The sequence below is a fragment of the Bos javanicus genome, chromosome 22 (assembly GCF_032452875.1).
Source record: "Bos javanicus breed banteng chromosome 22, ARS-OSU_banteng_1.0, whole genome shotgun sequence".
In the NCBI taxonomy this organism is placed as follows: domain Eukaryota; kingdom Metazoa; phylum Chordata; class Mammalia; order Artiodactyla; family Bovidae; genus Bos; species Bos javanicus.
In genome coordinates this window covers 52,775,947-52,789,501 of record NC_083889.1, presented here as the reverse complement: position 1 = coordinate 52,789,501, position 13,555 = coordinate 52,775,947, and the positions used below count along the sequence as shown (strand labels likewise).

The following is a 13,555-nucleotide window of genomic DNA, read 5'->3' as shown; positions in this document are numbered from 1 at the left end:
GAACACATGTATACCTGTGGCGGATTCATTTTGATATTTGGCAAAACTAATACAATTATGTAAAGTTTAAAAATAAAATAAAATTGGAAGAATAAAAAAAATAAAAAATAAAAAAAGCAGAGACATTACTTTGCCAACAAAGGTCCGTCTAGTCAAGGCTATGGTTTTTCCAGTAGTCATGTATGGATGTGAGAGTTGGACTATAAAGAAAGCTGAGCGCCGAAGAGTTGATTCTTTTAAACTGTGGTGTTGGAGAAGACTCTTGAGAGTCCCTTGGACTCCAAGGAGATCCAACCAATCCATCCTAAAGGAAATCAGTCCTGAATATTCACTGGAAGGACTGATGTTGAAGCTGAAACTCCAATAGTTTAGCCACCTGATGCAAAGAGCTGACTCATTTGAAAAGACCCTGATGCTGGGAAAGATTGAAGGAGAGAGGAGAAGGGGATAACAGAGGATGAGATGGCTGGATTGCATCACCAACTCAAAGGACATGAGTTTGAGTAAACTCCAGGAGTTGGCGATGGACAGGGAGGCCTGGCGTGCTGTGGTCCATGGGGTCTCAAAGAGTTGGACATGACTGAGCGACTGAACTGAACTGAACTGATGGGAATGCAGACCTTTGGTAATAAAGTGGAGGTGACCAGTAAGCAGAAGCAGGGGAGGAGGAATAATATTACTCATGCCCCTGCCTGAGTTAAGTTTTACTCCCAGTTCCAGTCTCTCTTGATTCTCTACTCTAAGCTATAAAGGCTATGAAATTAGGGTACAAAGCCCCCCACAGACATGCTGATAACTATAATAGGAGTACAGGGAGCAGGGACCTGCTAGCTAAAACCATTCCTAGACTCATCAGTGAGTAGGTGTGGACTCACCTCCCCCTCTAGAGCTTAATGAGAACCATGAATAGTTTCTTAGCCAAATGAGAAACTAGTTTTCTACAGAGTATGTCATATGCAACCCCACAACTGCAAGGAGAGAACAGCATCAGAACACAAAAGAATAAACATTTATTCACCTGACATCAGAAATCTCCATACTCCATAACTGCCTCAACACAACTTGGGGTAAGCCTGGATGTGGCCGCTGGAGCACGGAGAAGAGGGTTCCAAGACTGAGTTGCCCCAGGAAGATTTGTGTGGCAGAGGATGGGGACTCGGATCCACACTGGGCAGCAGGGGACCTTCTGCCAACCCAGACAACTGAGTCAGGAGTGAACACGGTGAGGCCGCCTCAGTCTCCTAACAGTCACCACGCAGACTGGTTTGATAAAGTGTCAGGTCTAATGCTGATGCACCGCTGATGATGTCTCGTCTTTGTTAGATGATGCCCAGATGTAGATAAAGAATCACGAAGCATCACCTGGCAGGTTGCTGTCCATCCAGCTGGGATGGTTCACCCACTCCTTCCTGGCAGGCAGAGCACAGCCAAGGGGTAGGCGTGGATGATGCAGGTGCCTGGAACAGCAGGCTGGAAAGCTTCCAGGGTTCCTTCCTTGCTACCACTTTCTGTCCTGTGGATCTCCACAGGGTCAGTGGGTCCCAAATGGAATCGAGGAAACAGCACTGAGTAGGAGTGGGAGGTCAGAGGCAGAGCTAATTGAGACTCAGAAACAGTGGGGAGTGTGGACCAGGGTGATCACAGGGCCACCAGGAGGCCCAGGGGCAACACCAGAGACAGTGATAGGATCAAGAATCCAGCTGAGGCACAAGAGGACACCTTAATGATGTGATCAATGATCCAGTCCTTGTACAGGCTAACTTCTGTATAAACTATAGGCAATTCACTGCGACCACAGGCAATGCCCCAACTCACAATCCCCACCTGGACCCAGGTGTCATTAAATTCACAGACCAGGGGACCCCCAGAATCTCCCTGGAGAAAAAAAAACAAGAATGGAAGGGGATCATTATAAAAAAGGCTGATTTCTAGCAAGGCACTAGGGACCTTGCTAGTGTCACCAAAGTCCTTCCCCAGGTACCCACCAGGCCCAGGTTTCCTTGAATGACATTTGAGAGCTAAATACTTTAACATCATCTGAGAAATACTACTACTTCTCAGGTGCTCAGGAACCCACAGGAGCTATAAGGCCAGTGAGCCCTGAACATCAGTCCTGCCAGGATATACTCAAATTCTCCTTTAGTGCCCGTAACCCTCCCCTGCCCCTCTCCAAGCCTCCCACCACCCAGCAACTAAAGGGGCATCCCCTGGCACTGTGAGGAGCTTCCAGAGCCCTTCTCGGGCTCTAAGGCCAGAGTTTATTCCACTGGTCAGTCCTGGGCCTTCCCAGCTGCGACATTCTCTCACTATCATTCCAGCATGGGGGCGCCAGAGTCCTCACCTCTACACTGAAATCTCTCCCAGTCCCAACTCCACAATTCAACTACATCCTCTTCCAGCGGCCCCTCTCTCCAAACACATCCAGACTTGCAAAACCCCAGCTCACACACACTCTGCACATCCTTCCTCAACCCTGTTCCGGTAGGCCCCTCACCAACCAGCTCATCATAAACTCAGAGTCCTCCTCAAGCTCTCCCTCACCCCATCCTCACATGTAGTTGGTGACTAGAAGTGATGACACGAACACAACCCCTTTCCCAGCCCCCACCAGCCCAGGTCCCGCCTGCGGCTCAGCACCATTGCCCACACAACGAAGAACAAACTCCCGGCCTACAGGCCTGCCTGGACAGGACCAAGAAGCGCAGCACAGCCTGCAGGCCACACGTTCTGACTCCAGCCCCTACTCTGGCCATACTGGCCTCCTCATTGCTCCAGACCTGAAACCCATTCCCTAAACATGACCGGTGCATCAGACCTTGAGCCTCGGACTCACTGCTCCCTCTCCCACAGTGATGTTCTCCTCTTGCCAGGATCCAAACACTCATCCTCTGAGACCTGTCCCCTGTCCCCAGCTCAGGAAGGCTGCTCGGGGCAGAGGGGAGGCTGTGGGCCCAGGGCTCCTACAGGCACTCCCAGGGGGACCTGGGACTTCTGTCTCTGGAGGGCCCACATCTGTATAGTAAGATGTCTAGGTGGCAGGTTTGTGAGCTGAGAGACTGAGCTAATGTGGGTGAATGCTCACACTGGCACAGGAAGTGACTACAGAAAGAAATCAGTTATAGGAACTACGTGATTATCATCATCACCCCCAACTTCACCACACCCTGGCAGCACCCCCAGGATGGGAGGGCTGCTCCCTATTGGAGGAACAGGCCAGGCCAGCTCATGGGTATCTTGAGGAGTTCTCCCCTGAATCTCCTTAAGTAAAGGCTGAAAGAGGAGGTGGGAAATAACCCAGGCCCTGCTGCTGAGGAATGAGGAAACTGCACAGCTACAATACAGAGGTGGCGAGGGACCCATCAACTCACCTTGCAGGGGCTTTTAAGATCTTCGTGATAGCCACATATCATCCCTTTTCGAACTAATGTACGACGATATCCTAAGTGTGCCTGCAATTTCTTGTTACATAATGTGTGGCGAAGAAGGATTTGGTCAGTCTCCTGAAGAATTTCTGGCAGCACTTTGACTACAGAAAGACAACTCAGAAATAAAACATTTGCTTGAGTGGAATAGAACGGGGCCCCCAGATCCCATTCTGGGTCTCTTTTGTTTGTTTGAGTTTTTTGGCTGCACTGTGCAGCATGCAGGATCTTAACTCCCTAACCACAGATCAAACCTGCACCCCCTGGAGTGGAAGCGTGGGGTCTTAACCACTGGACTGCAAGGAAGTCCCACACTCTGGGTCTTGATCAGTGCATTCACACTCCTATCTTCTAAGAGAAGGAAGGACAGTGGGTTTTGTCCCATTTGACACAGAAGGACCTGAGGCCAACTGCTGACACGGGGAACAGACGAGGTAAGAAGCTAAGCCAAGTCAGAAGGAGGAACTGATCAGGACACAAAGAGACAAGGCTTCTTACAAGGCCTGATACAAAAGCAACTGTCGTCACTCTGAGTATCAGCAATAGCAGTGACAGTGTCTGTACAGGGCAGGGTCACAGACTCCGGGACAGGCAGTGCCCACGGGTACCAACCCAGCCTCCTCCCAGGGCTGCTCTGGCTAGACCCACATCCCAGGACAAGAAGCTCCCTCCCCACCTGGCAGGTAATTCCAGAGCAGGACAGCTCTGACTGGCGGACAGCTCATCATCCTGGAGCTGAAGTCCACCCTGGAGAGGACCCACCATACCCAGACCCCCGCCCCCAGGTCTAACGCAACAGGAGGAATCCCTACTGCACTGCAGTCACTCCCAGGCAGCCTCAGCTCCACCTGCTCCCTTGCCCACCTGTAGAGAACCAGCCTCCCTGTCCCTCCCTTCAGCCTACTGGCCAACCCCAGGGCTCCAGACCTCCCCCCTCGGATCCTGCCTGCCAGTCTCACCGTCTTCCATCTGTCGGCCCCATCCAGTCACCCAGCACCGTGTCCCAGTTTCTGCTTCAAAATTCTTTTCAGGGAGACACACTGGCTGGATGAATGCAGAATAATTCACAGAGTGGGCCAGCAGAACAAGGGCAATGTCATTAATCAAAGTTCTAACATCATAAAAGCTATGGCAAACGATGTCTCGAACTGGAATGACCATCCCCGACTGGGGAAGTAAGAGTGTGCTTCCCATCCGCACTGTATATTCCTCAAAGCTGTGGAAAGAGAACATGCCCCTCACAGAGATGCTGGAGGGGCTACACTCCACCCCCCCCACCCCTTCCAGGTTCTTCTCATCCTGATCCCATCTCCTACAACAGCCATCAGGGCTTTCCGGGTTGCTCAGCAGTAAAGAATCTGCCTGCCAAAGCAAGAGACATAAGAGACTCGGATTTGATCCCCAGGTCTGGAAGATCCCCTAGAGGAGAGCGTGGATACCCACTCCGGTATGCTTACCTGGAGAATCTATGGACAGATGAATCTGTTAGGCTATGGTCCATAGGGCCACACAGAGTCAGACACGACTGAAGTGACTTAGCACACATGACAGCCATTGGCCTTTTTCTCCCTCTAAACCACATCCCCTAGCAGACCCCTAACCACTGGAGTCAGTGGTCTACAACTGAGGTCCCACAACCACTGGAGCAGAACCTGGGATCTTGGTAGAAATGCAGAGCTCATGTAGCACTCACAGTGAGCACCAACTAAGGACTGTGGCCTCTTTTTCAGATGAAGAAGAGGAAAGGGGCAGGAATGGCTCCACTTCATAACAGCCTGAGCAGCAGGCCAAGTCCAGAACAGAAAACACTCACCCAAATATGCAGTGAGCTGCAGTCAGTACCCACTGTGGGGCAATGAGGGAGCCTCCGCACACGTGTTCATTGTTGATCTGCAGGCTCACCTGCCAGGGCCACTTTCTGTCTGGGGCTGGCATTCCACCAATTATCCTCATTTTCCGATGGCCACATGTTCCTTGGCTCACTAAAAAGAGAGGCTGGAGGTGAAGCTGCTGCCTCCCTTCTAACACCTCCACCACCTTCCACCGCCACCACCACCACTAGCTCTGCATCTGCACCCCACCCCCCTCACCACTGAGGTAGAGACAGGTTTCCTCTCAAACCCACCAGGACAGTCACCCAGCCAGGCACGTACTGCCTCTAGTTCCCAGGCGGGCCTGTAGAGCCCCGCATAGAAAGAAGCAGTACCTTGTGCAAACCACCCTCCAAAGGGAGGAGGGATCTGCAGAACATCTTCCGCTGGGGGTGTAGGCAGCCCTGGAGCTGCTGGAACCTCCTCAGATTTCAGGTGTCCTGGAGCTGAGGGGGCCTCTGCGTTTGCCCGGCTCATTGCAGAATCCTCCTTGGGTCTGGCACCCTCACCTGAGGGAGGCGAGGGACCAGTGAGAAGGAGCGGCCTGGAGTGCAGCCTGTCAGCACCGGCCTCTGCCCAGGGGACCATCCCCAGCTCCCACTTCCGTCCCCCAGCCCTAGTCCAGCCGTCAGCCCCAGCTGCCACCCATGCAGTGCAGCCTAGCCACCTCCAGTCCTTGCCGGCCCTGTCTCACAGAGCTGTGGCCAAAGGAACAAGAGCCAGACCAGAAGGCCTAGGGAGCTGCCTCCGCCGCCGCGGGGAACTCCCAGAGACGCCATGGCCGCCTCTAGCCGCCTCCGCGCTCTGCGGCGCCACCTCGTGGGGGCTACGCGCCTGCCCTCCCGTTGGAGGGAACGCAGAGCCAGGGCCTGCGGCTCCAACATCTTCACTTTATGCTTCTTCAGCCGTGTTTCTTCAATCCAGCCTGGTTGTGGTTTCAAGGCCCTTGAACTCGTAATTAAGTTCTCCACATTAAAGTAGAGATATCAGGAATTAGATGCCTCAGCGTGATCTAAACACTTAAAAAAAAAGAAAGAAAAAATGCAATCTGCCCAATAAAACATAAAAACAAAAAGAAGTATGATAAATAGAAAACCACAGGACAAAATGGCAGTTTCCAGCCCGAATATAATAGCATCTGCAATAAGCGTGAATGAGTTGAACATGCCAAACAACAACTTTCAAACTGGAGGAAAAGGCAAGGTTCAGAAGTAGACCACTGAAGGTACAAATTTACACAAACATACAGACACCTGGAAAATAAAGAGAAAGCTGAATGCCACGACACGCTGGTGCAAAAGAAACCAAAAAAAGCTGGGATGATATTTTAACATTTGATTATCAAATGAGAGCATAAAGAGAAGACTGTGTAAAGGACAGAGGGAGGTAGATACATAAGATACATAAGAAAAAGCCTTTAAAAGGCGAAGCACAGGGACCAATTATGGGAAACTGGAAAGTTATAATTTCCTCGTGATTTCCCTTTTAAAGGATGGCCATTCACTAGGGTTTTGACTTTGTTTCAGAAATATGGGATTTTTAAAAATTGATTTTACTATTATTGATATGTGGCTCATGAACAGAATGTGTATCACACGGATTCCCTGAGATTATTGATTTTCCATAGGCTCTTTAAAAAATTTACTTAACTGCGCTGTGTTTAGTTGTGCACCCCACTCCAGTGTTCTTCCTGGAGAATCCCAGGGACGGGGGAGCCTGGTGGGCTGCCGTCCGTGGGGTCGCACAGAGCTGGACACGACTGAAGCGACTTGGCGGCGGCAGCAGTGTTCAGTTGTGGCACACGTGATCTTTTTAGCTGCAAAAGGTAGGATCTAGTTCCTGACCAGGGATCACACACGGGGGCCCCCCTCCCGCCCCGCCCTCCCTCCCGTCACATTGGGAATGCAGAATCTTAAAATTTGACCACCAGGGAAGTCCCTCTGTAGGCTTTTACTCTGCAAGTTCCCTGAGCATTCAAAAAGAATAAGTGTTCTGTCGGCAGTTGTAAAATTCCTCATAGCACTGTTAGGTCTAGATGATGAATTGTGAGAGGCAACTCCTCTGTGTTTTTGCTTAATTTTACCTACATAACTTATCGCCTGGAAAATCCCGTGGACGGAGGAGCCTGGTGGGCTGCAGTCCATGGGGTCGCTAAGAATCGGACAAGACTGAGCGACTTCACTTTCACTTTTCACTTTCATGCGTTGGAGAAGGAAATGGCAACCCACTCCAGTGTTCTTGCCTGGAGAATCCCAGGGACGGGGAAGCCTGGTGGGCTGCCGTCTATGGGGTCCCACAGAGTCAGACACGACTGAAGTGACTTAGCAGCAGCAGCAACTTATCACCTTCCTGAGAGGAGCATATAAGAAGCTCCAGTTTGCAATGCCTAACACATCACTATGAAGAAAGCTGAGCACCAAAGAATTGATGCTTTTGAACTGTGGTGTTGGAGAAGACTCTTGAGAGTCCCTTGGACTGCAAGGAGATCCAACCAGTCCATTCTAAAGGAGATCAGTTCTGGGTGTTCATTGGAAGGACTGATGCTGAAGCTGAAACTCCAATACTTTGGGCACCTCATGCAAAGAGTTGACTCATTGGAAAAGACCCTGATGCTGGGAGGGATTGGGGGCAGGAGGAGAAGGGGACGACAGAGGATGAGACGGCTGGATGGCATCACCAACTCGATGGACATGAGTTTGAGTAAACTCTGGGAGTTGGTGATGGACAGGGAGGCCTGGTGTGCTGCGATTCATGGGGTCGCAAAGAGTCGGACATGACTGAGCGACTGAACTGAACTGAACTGAACACATCATACTTCTAACCAAGTACACAGGCTCCTCATCTCCCACTTTCTAGAGAGTAATGGATGCCATGAAAACTCCCCCGGTTAAATGGGAAACTAGTTTCCTAATATGCTATGTGTAACACCACAAACTTCAGGAGAGCACAGCTTCAGAACATACAAGAGACTCTCCAAACATTTATTAGTTTCATACCTGAAATTTCCATTCTCCTAAATGCTGAGTGGTGAGTGCAGAGCCACCACTGCAGCACTGGGAAGGTGGTTCCAAGACTGAGTTGACCCATGAGGGTTTATGCGGCAAAGCCTGCACACTCACAGAGTGATCTGCACTGGGAAGCAGAGGACCTTCTCCCAACCCAGACAACTGAGTCAGATATGGAAATGAAGAGGCCTCCTCCCTCCCTCCCAACAATCATCAGGTGGGCTGGTTTGATAAAGTGTCAGGTCTAACACTGCTTCACTGGTGACAATGGAAAAATGTTCTCCAAGACTCGTGCAGCATCCTGAAGCATCACCTGGCAGGTCACTGTCCATCCAGGTGGGATGGTTTCACCCACTCCTTCCTGGTAAGCAGAGCACGGCCTACAGATAGGCCTCGATGAGGCAGGTTCCTGGAGCATCAGGCAGGTACAATTTCAGTCTCCACTTGCTGCCACTCTGTCCTGTGGATCTCCACAGGATCAGTGGACCCCAAATGGATTTGAGGACAGGGCATTGAGTAGGAGAGGCATCTCAGAGGCAGGGCTAATGTGAGACTCAGAAGCAGGAATGGCAGAGGCCAGGGTGATCACAGGGTTGCCAGGATACCCAGAGGCAGCAACAGACACAGTAGCAGAATAAGGAATCCAGAGTCCAGACCCGATGCTTGACTCATTCTTGCAGTGATCCAATCCTTGTAGAAACTAACATCTGTGTACACTGCAGGCACTTCTTTCAAACCACAGCGATCACCCCAGCTCACAATCCCCACCTGGATCCATGATGTCTGAAACTGACAGACCAGGGGACTCCCAGAATCTCCCTGGAGGAAAAAAAAAAAAAAGAAACAAACAAAAGAATGGAGGAGATAATCATAACAGGTTGGCAACTATGAAAGGACTGGGGAGACAGGCATCAAGGTCCTTCCCCAGGCCCAGGTTTCTGTGAATGACATTTGAGAGCTGAACACTTTACCATCATCTGAGAAATACTATTCTTTCCCAAGTTCTAGGAACGCACAGGAGCTATAAGGCCAGTAAGCCCTGGACATTGGTCCTGCAGGGATATACTCAAATTATCATCATGACCCCCACTTAACTGCACGCTGGCAGCACCCCCAGGATGGGAGGGCTGCTCCCTTATTGGAGGAACAGGCCAGGCCAGCTCACAGATGTCTTGAGGGGTTCTCTACTGAATCTCCTAAAGCAAAGGCTTTAGGAGAAAAAGAAGGTGGGAGATAACCCAGGCCCTGCTACTAGGGAATGAAGAACCTCAATACAGAGGTGGCAAGGGACCCATCAACTCACCCTACAGGGACCTTCGCTCTTTATGTTCTGGGCACAGACCATTCCTTTTTGAACCCAATTCCCTGATTTATTTGATGTTTTCTTGACCATCACAGCACATTGCTTTAGGGGGATGATGAGTTGCTCAGCTTCCTGAAGTTTGGGTGACATTGAAGCTGGGTCTACAGAGACAATTCAGGAGTAAGAGAATCTGCATGAGTGGAACATGGCAGGGTCATTCAGATCGCATGGTGGGTCTTGATCAGGGCATTCACACTCATTCCCTCTTAGAGAAGGAAGGACAGTGGGTTTTGTCCCACTTGACACAGAAGGACCTGAGGCCAACTGCTGACACAGGGAGCAGACGAGGTAAGAAGCTAAGCCAAGTCAGAAGGAGGAACTGATCAGGACACAAAGAGACAAGGCTTCTTACAAGGCCTGATACAAAAGCAACTGTTGTCACTCTGAGTATCAGCAATAGCAGTGACAGTGTCTGTACAGGGCAGGGTCACAGACTCCGGGACAGGCAGTGCCCACGGGTACCAACCCAGCCTCCTCCCAGGGCTGCTCTGGCTAGACCCACATCCCAGGACAAGAAGCTCCCTCCCCACCTGGCAGGTAATTCCAGAGCAGGACAGCTCTGACTGGCGGACAGCTCATCATCCTGGAGCTGAAGTCCACCCTGGAGAGGACCCACCATACCCAGACCCCCGCCCCCAGGTCTAACGCAACAGGAGGAATCCCTACTGTACTGCAGTCACTCCCAGGCAGCCTCAGCTCCACCTGCTCCCTTGCCCACCTGTAGAGAACCAGCCTCCCTGTCCCTCCCTTCAGCCTACTGGCCAACCCCAGGGCTCCAGACTTCCCCCCTCGGATCCTGCCTGCCAGTCTCACCAAATTCTAAAGTGCGGCCCCATCCAGTTATCCAGCACTGTGTCCCAGGTCTCACTTCAAAATTCTTTCTAGGGAGACACACTGGCTGGATGTATGCAGAATAATTCACAGAGTGGGCCAGCTGAAGAAGAGCAATGTCATTAGGGGTAAGGTTCCAATCAAAATCCTTATGTGATTTGATGTGTTTAACTGGAACGACCACTGTAGTTTTGCAATGTGAATATAAATATGTGGTTCCCATCATCACCGTAAACTCTCGAAAGCTGTGGAAAGACAATATGCCCTCACAGAGATGCTGGAGGGGCTACACTCCCCTCCACCCCTTCCAGGTTCTTCCCAGCCTGTTCCCATCTCCTACCAGTCATCAGCCTTTCCTCCCTCTAAACCACATCCCCTCCTCACCCGTAACCACTGGAGTCAGTGATTCTCCAAGTGAGGTCCCAGGACCACAGAGTAGCACCCGGGATCTTGGAAGAAATGTAAGACTCATGTTTCACTCACAGTGAACACAAATTAGGAGCTATGGCTTCATTATAAGGTAAAGAAAGGAAAGCTCAGGTACGCGCTCAGGTAGGGGGGATGTGAACGGCTCTGTTTCATGTAACCCAAGCGACAGATCAAGCCCGCCGCACCAGATACTTACTGTTCTACACAGTGAGCTGCCGTTAGCACCCACTGTGGGGCAATGAGGGAACCTCCGCATCTGTGGCGACCTCTTAACTGCAGGCTGACCTGCCAGGGCCACTTTCTTTCTGGGGCTGGCTTTCCACCAATTATCCCCAAAGTCCGATGGCCACAGGCTCCTTGGCTCAGTAAAGGGGACTAGAGTGAAGCTGCTGTCTCCATTCCACCTTTCTCATCACCTCCACTTCCCCCACCACCTCCAACACCAACACCACCTCCAACTCCACCTCCACCACCGGTGCCTCCCAAAGCAGAGCCAGGTTTCCTCTCAAATTATCCAGAAGGGTCCAACCCTGCAACCCACTCCACCCCTACTCCCCCACCCCTGGCCAGGACATGATCCCAGTTGGCCTCCAAGCAGAAGTACAGCCCTGTCCAGAGGCAGTACCTAGAGGAGGCAACCCTTCCAATACAGGGGTCTGGCTGGATCCCACAGTCTCTTTCGCTGTGGGTGTGGGTGGCACAGGAGCAACAGTGGGTACTGGGACCTACAGGGATTTCAGTTGCCCTGAAGCTGATGATGCCTCTGGGGTTGCCAGGCTCATTGCATAATCTTCCTTGGGTCTGGCACCCTCACCTGGGAACATGAGGGTCCAATGAGAAAAGCAGCTGGCTGCAGCAAGGACCCTCATCACCGGCTTCTTCCCAAGAAACCGTCCCATCTCCAAACCCAAATTCCTAACCCCCACCCCCGAACCCCACATCCCAGTTCCCAGTACCTACCCGCACCCCCTGCGAGTAACCCCCACCCTCAGCACCAGGCAAACAGCCTAGCCCATCCAAGCCCAACTCCTGCCTGCCATGGTCTCCCTGAGCTGCGGCCAAATGACCAGGAGCCGGACCAAGAGGCCCAGGGAGCCTCCGCCCCTGCGGGTGTCACTCAGAGAAGCCATGCCCACCTCTAACCGCCTCCGCGCTCTGCGGCGCCCCCTCGCGGCATCCCCGCACCTGGCCTCTGGTTGCCAGGAACACGGCTAGGGCCAAATCCCAAGGCTGCTCCTCCAACATCTTCACTTCCTTCTTCCTCAGCCATGAGCTTCAATCTATTCTGGTTGCGTTCTTAAGGCCCTTGACTTATGATTGATTTTCCATCTTAAAGGAGAGATATTCTGGGTTAGATACCTTAGCGTGATCTAAACACGGGAGCCCTTAAAAAAAAAAAAAAAGAAAAGAAACAGACACACAGATGCAATCTGTCCAGTGAAACGTAGAAGAAAATCAAAAGAAACAAGGTAAATAGAAAGTGCGGAACAGATGGCAGTTTTGAGCCTGAATATAGTAGCATCTGCAATAAGGGTGAATGAGTTGAACATACCAGACAACATAGCTTCCAAATTGGAGGAAAAGCCAAGCTCCAGAAATAGACTCTCTGAAGAGACAAACTTACACAAAGAGATACACACACGTGGGAAATAAAGGAATAGAAAGGGAAATGCCAGGTCACACTGATGCAGAACCAACAAAAGCTGGTATAGCAATATGGTCATTAGATCATAGCGTTTAAAGCAAAAATGATACAAGGGACAAAGGGAGTTATGTACAGTAAGACCAAGACATAAAGGATAGGATACAATGACAGCCTTTAAAACGGAAAGCGAATGGGACCAATTTACGGGAAACAGGGACTTCTTAAACACTCCTCTTAGGAAGCTGACAATTTACATAGGCAAAATTAGCAAAAATATAGACTACTTGACTCTCATAACTTATTGTCTAGACCGAACAGCACTATGATGAATTTTACAGCTACTGAGAGAGAACACTCTTACTGAACACATAGGCAACTTTCAGAATCAAAGCCCTAAGGAAAATCAATAATCTCAAGGAACCAATGTGATACACATTCTCTTCATGAGCCACACATCAGTAACAGTAAAACCAACTTTAAAAAATACTCTATTCCTGAAAAAAAGCCAAAACTCTAGACAAAGGTGCACCTTTAAAAATTAGGAAATCATGAGGGAAATTTGACATTTTAGAGATCAATGCCAATGAAAGCACGACCTATGAAGTTGTATATGATAAAGCCACAGTGGACTTCCAGATGTTCAAGCTGGATTTAGAAAAGGCAGAGGAACCAGAGATCAAATTGCCAACATCTGTTGGATCATAGAAAAAGCAAGAGAATTCCAGAAAAACATATACTTCTGCTTCACTGACTACACTAAAGCCTTTGGCTGTGTAGATCACAACAAACTGTGGAACATTCTTAAAGAGATGGGAATACCAGACCATCTTACCTACTTCTTGAGAAATCTGTATGCAGGTCAAGAAGCAACCATTAGAACCAGACATGGAACAACAGACTGGTTCCATACTGGGAAAGGAGTACGTCAAGCCTGTATATTGTCACCCTGCTTACTTAACTTATATGCAGAGTACATCATGCAAAATGCC

At 50.3% G+C, this 13,555-nt stretch overlaps 1 protein-coding gene across 1 annotated transcript; it reads right to left on the bottom strand.

The window, feature by feature from the left end:
• Positions 1–990: 990 nt before the first annotated feature.
• Positions 991–12,166, bottom strand: LOC133235642 (transmembrane protease serine 9-like). Its single transcript, XM_061397353.1, has 12 exons — positions 12,058–12,166; positions 11,882–11,973; positions 11,547–11,646; positions 11,118–11,277; positions 10,475–10,737; positions 9,602–9,762; positions 8,888–9,117; positions 5,629–5,978; positions 5,236–5,404; positions 4,382–4,638; positions 3,369–3,526; positions 991–1,875 (listed from the first exon to the last, which is right to left on the bottom strand). The coding sequence occupies exons 1-12, from the start codon at positions 12,164–12,166 to the stop codon at positions 1,639–1,641; spliced, it is 2,286 nt and encodes a 761-aa protein (XP_061253337.1). The 3' UTR covers positions 991–1,638.
• Between the last annotated feature and the right edge of the window lie 1,389 nt (positions 12,167–13,555).

What these genes read in the sequence shown, in the direction of transcription:
- LOC133235642 (XM_061397353.1), bottom strand. Translation starts at nt 12,166, where the DNA reads ATGTTGGAGGAGCAGCCTTGGGATTTGGCCCTAGCCGTGTTCCTGGCA. An exon ending in AGAGCGAAGGTCCCTGTAGG is followed by an intron (nt 9,118 to 9,601) that starts GTGAGTTGATGG and finishes TTTTTCCTCCAG; the next exon opens with GGAGATTCTGGGAGTCCCCT. An exon ending in ATCTTAAAAGCCCCTGCAAG is followed by an intron (nt 1,876 to 3,368) that starts GTGAGTTGATGG and finishes TTTTTTCTCCAG; the next exon opens with GGAGATTCTGGGGGTCCCCT.